General features: G+C 38.6%; 1 protein-coding gene across 2 annotated transcripts in view; it reads left to right on the top strand.

Annotated features, from left to right (window-relative positions):
- RGS10 (regulator of G protein signaling 10) overlaps nucleotides 1-7,836 on the top strand; it is a 34,598-nt gene extending 26,762 nt beyond the window's left edge. For both annotated transcript variants that reach the window (XM_044439893.1, XM_044439903.1), the window contains 2 exons: nucleotides 1,766-1,909; nucleotides 6,059-7,836. In XM_044439893.1, coding sequence (XP_044295828.1) covers nucleotides 1,766-1,909; nucleotides 6,059-6,205 — 291 coding nt within the window. In that variant the 3' untranslated portion in view covers nucleotides 6,206-7,836. The remainder of the gene's footprint in view (nucleotides 1-1,765; nucleotides 1,910-6,058) is intronic.
- The last annotated feature ends 6,012 nt before the right edge of the window (nucleotides 7,837-13,848 follow it).

Below are 13,848 nucleotides of genomic sequence, written 5' to 3'. Positions count from 1 at the left end.
GGATACTAAAGATATGGATAGCCACTTCATATAGGATGACCCGGACCATACGTAAACCAGTCACACATTCATTCAATCATTGCTCAATTGGCAGAGCCATCCTGTGCCAAAGCAAGCAAGCACGTTGCCTGCTGCCTTTGCCCACTTGCTGCTTCTGCTCTTCAACTGCTCTCATAAGCAGCCCAAGCAACTGGCTCATTTGATGTGACATGTAAACCTGGAATTCTGGGTTGTCGAAAGACCACACCCCAGAGATTTGATCCAGCAACCATGGTTTCAAACCTGGTTTGTTTGTCACTCAGAAACAGTTTCAGGTTCACATGTTGCATCAAGCAGCCCTGAGATGGGGGTGTTCCTGGGCTGCTTAAAAAAGCTGAGGCAAAGTAAACATGGGAAGCGGGGAAGAGGCAACATGCTCTCTCCCTTGTGGTTTTGTGGCTTTGACTAGCTAATGGCTAGTTGCTATGTGTGAACCAGGCCTACTTTTTTTTTTTTTGCTTATAGTGAGATGACCTGTTAAGGCAAAAGCAGGTACTGAATCACACTGATGACATTTTCATATGTGATTGCTTGAGACGTGAAAATGGGCTGGAGTAAACAATATTCATACCAGGAACAGCAGCATGGAGTTCCTGAAGTAGCTGAGATTTCTATTCTTATTCTGAAGTACTTTAATTGGGTTCAGTGAATATGAAATAGGTGTTTCAAATGATATTTTATCTTTTCCAATACATCAAGGACCTTCTATACATTTTAGCTCTTCAATCTGATGTGGTGGCTATAGTTGCTATAACAAGATGTGTTGGTATTTTTCTGAATAATTCTCAGTTTTTGAAGAAAGTAAAGAATCAATATGTTTTGTTTGCATAAAGTTACATATATATTTGCCTATTTGAATTTGTCTTTTCAGATTATCCTATTGACTTCAGTGAAGTTTAGTTATCAGCTGTTATTAAATATGATACTAGTCATGAACTAAACTTTTTCATTTTCGTGATACAGTGTTTCAGTTGCATGATAAGTAGTCTGAAAAGTTTAAGGCAGTGGGTAAACAAAAGATTAAGGTAGGATGACACATACAGGACAAGAGTTTCAACCATGACTGCCAGAAATAACAAAAGAGCAGTTTTTTAACACTGCTCAAGAGAAGATGCAGAAAAGCAAGAGCTATCAGGTTCAAGAAGTAGGAGATTTAAGCTGAATATTATTAGACTAAATGTCTATTGTGAAAACATTTTGGGAATGAACAAAGTTTTGTGGAAGATTTGTGCAATTGACCCTTTTGGATGGTATGGCAATGGATAAGCCTCTGCCAGAAAGGTTCTCATGAACCATGCCTCAAACAAGATTTGATCCTTCAATTCTGCCACTTGACATCTGAAGCAATGGTAACTTTGGCAGCCTGAGGTGGTATGTATTGTAGCTGGTACACTATTAAGTATGTTTTAACAACATCTGCAACTGAAAATCAGTGAGGTCCCCACTAAAAACTGCAGTTACAATAGCATGCCTTAGAGAATAGAGGCATTTGAGAGATTATGTTTTAGACTTTCCACTATTACTGTTATAGAACTGCTACCCTATGCAGCTCTTCCTCTCAGATCTTTTCCTCTGGAATGGCGTGTATCTGAAAATTAGTCACCTCTTGCTCAAGCGGAAATGATTTTGACTTTTCAAAGGGCATGGAATGAATCCACATCTATACTGCTGTTGTAATGCTGGAAAATGACATGCTTGCTGAGTAAACATATCCTTTTCATCACAGATGCACACAAAAGCAAATGAAATTTACACAACTTTCTTATCAAGTAAAGCTTCTTATCAAGTCAACGTTGAAGGGCAGTCCCGTCTGGATGAGTCAATATTGGAAGAACCTCATCCTCTAATGTTTCAGAAGCTTCAAGATCAGGTAATGTTCTGAAATGTTAATTAACTTGTGAAAGATGACTGCTTAGTTTCTGAAAATAACAATCACAGCAACAATTCAGTGAGAAGCAACCAAAAACCTAACTTCCCACATGTCTTGTAATAGGAAGTCCAAAACATAGGTTAACTCACATCCAATATGTTTCTCCAAACTCTTCTTTTGATGGATCTTCCTCTGATTGCATTATTCAGTTTTCCCTAAATCATGTAGCTTCCATCATACTTCCCTTTAATTAAACCCATGACTCTCCCCCACCCCACTTTCTTTCTTTTTCTTTTGGTGGCAAATGCTAGGAAGTTATCAAATGTAATAAATAATCACCTATTTGAGAATGCAATTGGAGAAGGCAAGTGCATTTGGGATGCAGGTATTCTTTGAAGATTAAGAATAGTTTATGGCTATTATACAGGAGTGCACTGTTAGCATATTTCTCATGAACAGCTGATTACCAGCAAAGAAATTGCTTTCAGTAGCCATCTCTTTTTCTTGTTTTGCTACACTAACTAAAAGACTGTCAAAATGGTCAGATTGCTTTATGAGTTTAGTCAAATAAGAAATGAAATTTTAGCCTCAATTATCTCTGTTTAGAGAACTAATTTTCTAACAATCCATGAAAATGCTCACCAAGGGCACCCTTCTTACTTTGGTGAATGTCATTTCCCTCTTCTCTGACTCAAGTGAATGAACAATAACATGAAAATCAGGCAGGGTTTAAAGTCTGTTTGTGCTTATCACCCCAGTTCTAAAAGGGCAGAAATAGAGGAAGCTGACAGGCCACCTCAAATGGCCTGTCAGTGAAATCAGTTAACATCTTTTCTAATAGAAGATAGCAGAACTTTTAATCCAGACTAAAAAGAGGAATGTGGGGGGAGGGAAGACTAGAAGGCAGGCAGGGCAATCAAATTGCAGGTCAGGCTTGCCCAGGTGTTGTCAGTTTCAAGATGCTAACTTGACAGAATAGGCAACCCAGTATCCTCCATATATTTGGGACTACAACTTCCATATGCCCAGTAGGTTTGACAAATGTGCAGAAATTGTAAGAAATGTAATAGTATATCTAATATTAGCACTATTTAGAGTAGTGGAGTAGTAGAGTATTGAACCGAATGGGAGTTAAATTACTAATATTGGTTGTAAGCCAACATCTGGAGGGCACATGTAATTACAAATAAAAGAAAAGCATAATACAAGGCTTATATATAATGTATATATTTCTCCCCTTGTTTGAATCACTTCTTGATGCAGGGCAAGCAACTCATACTATGGCTCCTATACATCAACTGTAGGCCATAGGATGATTTAAATTCCCAGCTCCAAGGTTAAAAACAGAGCTCCGAACTTGGAACTAAGGACCCATGCTCTGACGGTCCCACCTCCCCTCACAGTTGGTGAAGAAGGAAGTACACCAACTGCTTCTGTGTGCTCAGGAAGGAGACCTCAGTTAGAGTGGGTAAAGGGGGCATTTGGGTGGAATGCAAAGGGGAGGAAACCACTGGAAGCTAAAATGCAGATCTGGATCACTACGGAGATGGAAAGTGTAGCTGTGGGTAATCAATTGGATTGTGCACAAATCCTTCAGTTTAGAAAACAATCCTATTCACATGACTTCAGTTTAGGAAAGAAACTCTATTCACTCATATATGTCAACGGGACTTACTTCTGAGTAGGCATGTATAGGCTTGCACTGCAGGTTTTGAAATGCGAGGTGGGGTGGTTTTGAAAGTTCATTTAGGCTGTCATTAGAAATACAAAAGCTGCACTGGCAGATGGATCTTTGATAAGCAACACAAAAAACAAAGCTAGTAATAAGGAAAATCCTGTAATCCATATGAATGTAATACCTTTACTAAGCCAACTGTTTACTCCCACATAAGTGCATTTAGAGACATAGTCTTAAAAGAATGTGGTGAGGAAACAAAGTCTGTAAATATGAACAGGAATAGCAAAAAGTCATTTTCTTTCATCTGCTGGTTCATCTTGTCTCTGTGGTTTTATATATTTTTATTTTTAATTACTTTGTAAGCTGCCCTAAAGTTAGATTTGATGTAGGGCAGTATCAAATGCTTCTAGTTAATGCTGAGATGTTATATTCAGCCAATACCCATAACTATAATGGATAATTCAAGTCAGAAACACCATGATACACATACTTTGGATTAACCTCTGTCTGGAACTGTGAGAAAAGACATGGGGAAAATATAATGAAATAACTGAAAAGTATGAAATGATTTGAGGAGGTATTTAGCTAGCTTGTGGAGGTGGGAGGAGAGGTAAGCCTAAGGATGTAGTGAATAAATGAGCTTGGAGACAATGTGTCCTAATTTCTAAACATTTTTCTTGAGTGCAGGGTCCAATCCCTGAGACATTATCCTTCTGGTTAAAGCTATGGATTATGTCTTCCACATTTAGACCAATTTTTCTCTGATGATAAAATCATCATAAATAAAGATGTATATAGCTTGGGGTCTGAAATACATCTTACATTTTTAGATAAGCAATAATAAAATTTAGATTGACACAGTGCTAATTGTAAATTCCAGTAGAGATGAACTACTTTTCATACTTGTATTTGTTAAACCTGAAGTAGTACTTCAGTTTATACATGTAGACTTAAAAGTGGATTGCAAGAATTTTGTCAGTTGCTCATTGGCAGCACATTACTAGGTGTCAAGTGTTACTGGCCTTTGTTGAGTGTTTTCAAACTATAGTATTAGCATTTAGAAAGGCTCTGGCTGACAGCTATGTATTGTTGATCAATAAGCTTCCAACATAGCATGCATCAAATATTGTATTCAATTTGGATTCTATACGAAAAATAAGTAAGGAAAAAATCTGATCTATTTTTCATCACATTAAAATATGAAATGAAAACAGTTCTTGTTGTTGAACAAAGCATTGCCAAAGATCCTTAGATCTCAACAGCTTAACAGGAAACAAAATTTCCTTTCTTGTTTGGAGACTTTGAATAACTTAAAAAGAGTTCATCAAAGTACCAAGTTCTCAATTAATTTTGACTTGGTTATTCAGTGAACATCCACACAGGCTTGACCAGCTTCTAATAAGAAGGTTCCTTGTTCAAACATCAGTATGTATTTACACCCTTTTGTGTAGAAATGAACTGATCATTAATATTATTTGCTATTCCATAAATTAGGGCTCACAGTCTTAATTATCTTATTCTTACTAAGGATTCCGCATATCCTGGCCATCCCTGCGCACTGGAATTCTTGCTTGCAGACCTCTCCAAGACTACCTTTGTGACCTGCAGAGGGAAGGGTGTGGGGCAAGAGGAGAGATCAAATGCCAGAGGCCCCCTTTTGACCTCATAGCAATGTCTACAGAAGGCACACCTGAAAAATCCAGTAGTCTGAGGATTATGGGAACTCAGTCAGATGATTACAGGCATCCAAACAATTTCGTCTGTATAGTCTATTGCCCCTGCTTACAAGGAGCAGGAACTGAGCCACTGTCAGGATTCCTTGTATCCCAACAGGACCTCCTGCTTTCTGCCTTGCCCTGCACCACTCCCCACCCACTTGTGGCTTCTGAGCCACAGACAGGGTGGAAAGAGTCATACCAGTTGTGAGGGCAGAGAAAGGGTGCACCTCAGTTGGAATCTCAGGACATGTTTCCAAGGTGGGAGCTGGGACCACCCCATAGAACTGTGCCTTTAGTAGGTGTATGTAATGCGAAGTCTCTCCCTCCCTCCCTCCCTCCCTCCCTCTCTCTCTCCCTCTCTCTGTGTTTGTGTTTAATGTACCAGAAAACTGCCATTGCATTTTTCTTCTGGATTCTCTAGTAGTTATTTTGCCTTATTTGAAAGTATTTCATTTTTAAGATATGTGGTCATTCTGGCAGTGTCTTAAAGTGACCATATTTTATTCAGGATGATTATTGAGAAGCATAGTCCATAGTAACAAAATATTTTCCTTTATGCAGGGCATACTTTATACTGATTTATTATTTTGGTTAATGCAATATATTATAGTCTAACAATTTGGGGTCCCATGGAATATTTCCATTACAATGGAAGATCTCCTTTCTTTTTTAACCTTTCCTGCTGTTACTGTGAATGTTTTTAGGCTTCATTTCATAGAGGTTGTGCTGGGTTTTTTTCTTCTTTCCACTCAGATTTTCAATCTCATGAAGTATGACAGCTACAGCCGCTTCTTGAAGTCAGATGTGTTTCTTAAACTGAAGCAAACAGAAGAACAGGAAGAAAATTCAGCAAATGCTCAAACTGTAGCAAAAAGAGCTTCTAGAATTTACAACACATGATCCAAGTGGCAACTTACAATAAATCTCACTGAGAGTATAATGAAAAGCAAATGAGTTCTCAGGAATAGTCTTTGAGGTTAACCCAGTTGTATTTAAACCTTGGAAGTATAGACGCCTGCTAGGTGATGCTTAATGTTAGTTGCTTGAATGGCTTATTTGTTTTTGCCGGATGGCAGCACCAAGCCTTATGAGTCATCTGCAAACAAGAGACTAGGACATTTTATCTTTTGATATTTTAAATCCCTTTTCTTGTGCATCATTCGGGTAAAATGTAGCATACAAATTGTGCTACTTTTGAAAATGGAGATGGTATAAGGAAAAGACATCTGTCTGAAACTGTTTTAGTGCCTGATCCAGACTCTCCACAAATAAATATTTTTTCAAGTTTTGACTAAGAAGGTTTTAATGTTTCATTCTTTGTGGTGAAGAATTTTGTGTTCTTGATGAAAAAGCAGAACAGGAGCTGGTTATTATTTTTTTACCTATCTGGCAAAAATAGAGAAACCTCAGTTGAGGAAAGGAAAGCTTTAAAAGCATGGAATGTTCATCTGAGTCACTGTTTTTAAACCATACCTACCTTTTCCCAGGAACTAATCCAAATAATTACAAAAGCTTATTTTTTAACATGCTTTTTAAAAATAAAACACATGATTTTTCTCTCTAAAAGCTGTTCTCAAAATGGCTTTTGTTTGTTGCTTGGTTTTAAATGTATTTGGGCTGGGAAACTATTATTTTTCAGTTTTCTCACCTTTTCTCTCCATTTTTATTTTGAAATGAGCTTTATTATCATTGACTTTTAAGTACAATACTAGTTTTGTTTCTGGAGAAATGAATTCTTCCTTTACATGCTACAGTAGGCTTTTTCATCCAAGGTCACTTTGCAACTAGCATGTTCTATTTAAAAAGAACTATGTAAGTTCTATGTAAGTTCTTTTTTTCTGTACTTGCAGTTTTCTAAGTGTGGTCTCATGCATCAGTTTACCCAGTGGAATGAAATACACAGCTATAATGCCACACCCAGTGTGTGCATTTCAACTCAATAGCAAGTATGAACAAGATTTAAGTCTTCACTGTTCATTCAATGGAATTTCATCTTGGTTGCCAAATTTCCTCTTTTATGTTACAGACAAGATTCATTTTCACCTGGTTTTATGCTAAAATTACTTTCCTATGCTGCAACATGACACTTTTTTGCCAATCAAACCACCAGGTGATAGACTCACACAGGGCTTACTTCTAAACAAAAATTTCTCCCTGAGCTTGGTTTGGATTTTGCAACTCATGTGACAAGCTTCTCTGTAATTAGAAAATAAAATGACAAAGTTTGGATGGAAAAACTGTTAGCCCCTTCTTACTTCAGCCCTATAGGGTATAACTATTTGTTGTGAGTTTCTTGTGGAACCAAGGTTTTTCACAAAAGATTTGGCATTTGTCTTCAATTAGTGGTTGTAGCAGGGAATTGATGAATTATTGGCAAACCAGCATGCATACAGACATACATAGAATGAGGTGTTGTTGCAGGTTGGAAGTACACTCATGTCATTGTTGTTGCTAGTTGTGAATTCACATCTGACCCATCGCAACCCCACGGACAACATTCCTCCAGGCCTTCCAGGCCTCCACCATCCCCTGGAGTCCACTTAAGCTCACACCAACTGCTTCAATGACTCCATCTAGCCACCTCATTCTCTGCTGTCCCCTTCTTCTTTTGCCATCAATTGTTCCCAGCATTAGGGTCTTCTCCAGGGAGTCCTTCCTTCTCATTAGGTGGCCAAAGTATTTGAGTTTCATCTTCAGGATCTGACCTTCTAAAGAGCAGTCAGGGTTGATCTCCTCTAGGACTGACTGGTTTGATCATCTTGCAGTCCAAGGGACTTGCAGAGTCTTCTCTAGCACCACAGTTCAAAGGCCTCAGTTCTTTGGTGCTCAGCCTTCCTTACGGTCCAGTTTTCACAGCAGTACATTGCAACTGGGAAAACCATAGCCTTGACTATATGCAATTTTGTTGGCAGGGTGAAGTCTCTGCTTTTTAGTATGCTGTCTAGATTTACCATAGCTTTCCTCCCAAGGAGCAAGCGTCTTTCAATTACTTTGGTTGCAGTCACCATCTGTGGTTATCTTGGAGCCCAAGAAAATACCTAAACTGGTTCTGCAGTTTTGTTGCAGCAGCAGCAGCAACACCATACAGGAATATTTGGCATCACAAGGGCTTCTCCCTTCCTGGAGAATTTGTAGCAATGTAAACATCAATTCTGTTTTTAAAAATAAGGGAACAGCTTTAAACTGCAGCCACTGCCGTTTGAAAGTATGTTGGCATGGCAGATGAACATCTGCTCAAGAGTAAAACACATTATGAAGGAATTAATATTTCTTGGTGGCACAGGGTTCAAATGCAATCAAGATACGCTAAAGACTATAGAATGTGGGGCTTTTATAATGAGTCAACAGCATTTGATCATGTGATTCTTAAACCAGATGAGAAAATGATTAAAAGATTGTATCATTTCCTATTAAATAGGAGAATGGAAGATGAACTGGTTAAGGTAACTATGATAACGTGGGCACAAAACTTTGGATATAATATTGAGTTAAAGAAATGGCAAAAGCTGTGGGAAAGAAATATTAAAGTAACATTAGCAACCTCATACAAAGAAAACCTGTATAAAATGTTTTATAGATGGTAATCGTTGCCAAATAGGTTAGCTAAGATGTTTCCAAATATGTCAAATGGATGTTGGAAATGTAAACACAAATCGGGTACTTTTTATCATATGTCGTGGACCTGTGATAAGGCAAAAAAGTATTGGATTAAAATACACAAATGGCTTGAGGAAATGTTACAAAAATCTCTAACATTTAAACCTGAAGTTTTCTTATTAGGCATGGTACCTGATGATCTTAGTAAACAAGCAATGTATTTGACTCTACACGTAACTACTGCGGCGAGGATTGCATTTGCCCAACATTGGAAGAGTGAAGAGCCACCTACCGATGAACTGATTCTAAAAAAAGATCTTGGACTGTGCGGAAATGGACAGATTGCCTTTGTCTCAGAAGGAGAAAGAATATATAGACTTCTATCAAACCTGGGACTCTTTTTATCATTGGCTAGAGAAATGGAACCATGCATGGACTTAAATATGTTTATAGTTTAACATAAAAAGAAAAAATGTGGGGGGCTGACCCAGTAGGTCTGATGTTTTCGATGATTGATGCTTTTTAGTTTCTTTTAGTTAGGTATATTAAGAATAAAACTTATTAAAAAAAGAGTAAAACACATTATGGACAAATTCCTTATTCTTGCCCCACTTTTGGCATACACAATAAAAGAGATTACAATGGAGAGGTAATATTCAGTTTGACAAGCTTTGGAATAGTAATGGTGCTGGAACTGTCAAGATGGATGAAATCTAGAAAATGAAGATTTTGAAAGAACTAAGGAACAGATGGGATATGCAGCTCTTGTAAGGAGTAAAATACTTACATGACAGAAGAAAAACTTTTAGACAATTATAGAAAAATTCCTTTTAGGTCCTTTTATATTGATGCTTTCATGTGGTGTCTGATTTTGTTATGGTATAGCTCTTTGCACAATCTTTAGATTTTGGTGATGCCACTGGAATGGTTCCGGCTTATATTAATGTTCTGAGTTTGGCTATGTTAGCAAATATTTCTAGGCTTGGAGGGAAGCATTTTTTTCAACTTATTTTCTTTATTTGAGAGTATCATTAATAGTGAAATGTAAGAAATAATGAAATAAAAATCTGGTTCTGAACATCATCCAATTCAGGTACAATCATTTCAGGATTCCTATAAGCCCCTGAACATGAGCATCCAGTACACTTCTCCATCCTCTTGCTTTCCATTTTTGCTAGGTGGAATTTTTCCTGTTTTGCTGGGGTATCTCAGATGTGGAGGGGAAGAACCTGGAGTTGCTTCAGGATAGCTTGTATCCTGGTCCCTCCAGTCACTTTCCCCCAAACACCACCTTGAAAACCTCTCTGAGGTCAAGTTCCTAATGTTGGATAGTAGCCAGTTCTTTCCACACCTGCTGTGAGGGGCCATGGGGAGGGGGCAGAACTTCAGTTTCCAGTTCCAAGGTCAGGGATGTCTCCAACTTCTGAATCTTAACTGCCCTGTGGCCCCTTGGATATGTCTAGGGTCTGTGAGATCCTTCCCTCCAGTACCTTCTCTTTTAGGGTAGAGTTTCTTATGGATAAAAAAGTTTTTTTGTCACAATTTTGTTGTATGTTTGCTTTTTTATACTCATTAGTCTGATGCCAAATGACTGTGCTGCTGTTAAACATGAGAAAAGCAGATTGACTGGCACACTTTATTTACAAGTTCTACCATGTGCTGTGTAATTCTGGCTTACATTTTCACATTATTTACCCTATCTTCTTCAATGTGTGGGCTTTATTGCACAATTTAACTTTTACATATTTAAACATTCTGTTCTTCTGCAAGGGCAATTGGATCTGTAGATTATTCTTCCTGGCAGTATTTCTAAAATCTGTGACAGTAAAATTTGCAAGGCAGAGGTGCACGAGTCTGTTGCCACAACATTGGATTGCCACAAGAGGGTATGTATGAAAGGTAACAGCTTTGGTATTCTGCTTTCTTCTTACTACATGCAGGCATGACAGGGCTGTGGTGGAGCCAGCCAAGAGTTCCTGTGCCCATGTTCTGTTTCCCCAGATCCCTCCATGCCAAAGAGCAGCATTAAGAAGGATTTCCTCAGCAAATATATCCAGATATATTCATGATACTTCACAACTACATCACATAACTTTTGTACTTTTACAAAGGCTTTTCTGCATACATAAAGACTAAATCAGTTGTCATTTGTCTTCATGTCTGACTGGCAGCAGAAGTAACCCCTGTTAGATTCTCCTTAAGTTAGATGCTGTACAGCAACCAAGGGTTATAAAGTGACATTTTGCACAAGGGCTCAATTTTCAGAATTGTTTTAGGAAAAGAAATAGAGCAAATCTGCTTTCTCCCATGAACTGCACTGGTATTTCCTGTTTTAAATGAGGTGGGAAAGGGAATTCAAGTGTGGATAGAGAATCAGCAGCTCTTAAAATCTGGTTTGGGAGTACTCCCTCTTGTCTAGCAGTAGCAGCTGTAACACACAAATATTACAATTTTCTGTTGCTTCTTCCTCCCAGCAAATGAAATGGGCAGTAGTGGGGATAAGTGAGCACTGCATGATTAGCTTCGTAAACTTGCTAAGCATATTGGAATGACTAGCTGCCTTTCTGGTTCTGTTCAAGGACCTTCAAGAAATTTATTTTTCAGATGCATCCTGCTGTCAGATTGTCAGCATGGTTTCTGTGAACCTGAAGTCTAACTGGGATTTTGGCTATCCTCTTTCCCCCACTTGATTTTGAACCTTTCTATACAAGGAATTTATTGTGCACTCATGATTCCTCACTAGTATTTTGAAGGCGCTTTACAAAATGCCCTTGTTCTTTTTTCTTTGCACCCATGCTAGGTGAGAAGCAGAGAAGTCTAGTATTTATATGAATGATGCCATGAAATCTTGGTGTTATTTGCACCACCTAATGGCTGTATGATGGAACTAACAGGCAGAGAAAGAAAAAACCTGGTGGAGGAAAGTGTAAATGATGTGATCTTAACTCCACAAAGAATCCTTGTTAAAGTAGAAGGTAAAAAGCTTCACGTATGGCTTTCCTGTAGGAAATTTTTAACCGCCAACTTTATCAAGACTTCTGCTTCCAGATTCTTTACAGGATTAAGATCAACTGGTTTTTCCACAAGGTCTTTTTTTCTCCTTACCAGATATTCTATCTTACTACCCCTGGATGTGCATACAGCAGAATTGCACAAATAGACAAGCATTTCATGCTGGCATGCAGGGATATACAAGACTTTCCTCATTAGGAAAAAAATGATAAACTGTTTGCAAATCAGCTGCGCCCCTACCTGGAGTTCGACTGCCTGGCGACGGTGACACACGCGCTGGTGACTTCCCGCCTAGACTTCTGTAACGCGCTTTACGTGGGGCTTCCCCTGAAGACGGTCCGAACACTTCAATTGGTGCAAAATAGAGCTGCCAGGTTGCTGACGGGGATGGGGCATTATGCTCACATGACTCCAGTCCTCCGTCAGCTTCACTGGCTGCCCATTGAAGCCCGGGCCCAATTCAAGGTGTTGATTATGACCTACAAAGCCCTAAACGGCTTGGGTCCTGGCTACCTGAACGAGCGCTTACGTCCGTATATGCCCGACCGCCCCTTGAGCTCTGCGGGAGAGTCCCTTCTCCGGGAACCCTCCATGAAAGAAATTAGGAGAGTAAGTACTCAGAGGAGGGCTTTCTCTGCAGTGGTGCCCAACCTATGGAATTCACTCCCCAAAGAGGTCCGCCTGGCACCGTCGTTACTGGTTTTTCAGCGCCAGGTAAAGACCTTTTTATTTAAACATCATTTTAATTGTTAAAACATATGATCTGGCCAGGGCAACTTCTTCTTCCTTCTCTTTTCTCCTCCTATATTATTTATTTACTTATTTTATACTGATAATTTTAATTTTATATTATTATGTTTGTAACTCAATGTATTTTTTGTATTTTTGTATTTAATGGTAATTTATTATGTGCTATTGTATTTCAATGTATTTTATTGTGTTGTAAGCTGCCCCGAGGCTTCGGCAAGGGGCGGCATAGAAATGTAATAATAATAATAATAATAATAATAATAATAATAATAATAGTGATGACATTGCACAAAGCACGTGCAAATGACTGTTAGTAAAGAAGCAGAATAAATGCCTCATGTACAAAAGCCCACGTGCATGGAGGAACGTATCCATGAGCAATTATGCCATCTGAAATTTTCCTGACAAGTGTGATGGCATCAAAGCCAATAGTGGTTCAGTCTTGGACTAATGGACAGAATGATGCACCAAATGCAGAAATGAAAAGAAGAGCTCATGGGGATGATGTGTTTTAAGTCTTATGACTCTAACATGTTTCATGTCTCATGACTCTTTTTCAGAGGCAATTGATTTAGTTCAAAGGATAACCAAACCCACATAATCTGAGTTCCCTGGTTACCCCGAGGAACTGTTGTAAGATAAACAAATCTCTGTGCACCATTGAGGTCTCCATTCCCTGCATTTTCCCCAGATCTTTCAGCTGATCCTTAGTGAGTCCTTTGTGGATTATGCTGTCCTGATTGATTGATTGAAAACTATAGACTGTACCTATAGCCATGCATAAGCTCTCTGGGCAGTGTACAGTTCCACTATGAAACCAACAATAAAAGATAAATTCCATAAAATAAAGTCATCTGCATAGGTTCAGTTAAAGATCATACAGATATACTATCGTAAAATAGTGAATTAATTTTTAATATATATTTAAAATTGCTAGCAATCAGTTATTAAAATACCTGGAAAATAGAACAGTCTTCATCTGGCACAGAAATGCTAGTAATGAAGGTACCAGGTGAACTTCTTTGGGGAGCCTATTCCAGAGTTGGGGCACAAACAATGAAAAGACCCTCCTTCCATTTGCCCATCCCCCTTACTTCTTGGAGGGATGGTTCTTTAAGAAGGACTTCTAACCCAGATCTTAATGGATGGGCAGGTACATATGCAAGAAGGTGGTCCTTGGGTTT

Source organism: Varanus komodoensis, unplaced genomic scaffold (genome assembly GCF_004798865.1).
Source record: "Varanus komodoensis strain SLA01 unplaced genomic scaffold, ASM479886v1 scaffold1, whole genome shotgun sequence".
NCBI lineage: Eukaryota > Metazoa > Chordata > Lepidosauria > Squamata > Varanidae > Varanus > Varanus komodoensis.
This window is presented reverse-complemented; position numbering and strand designations above follow the sequence as displayed.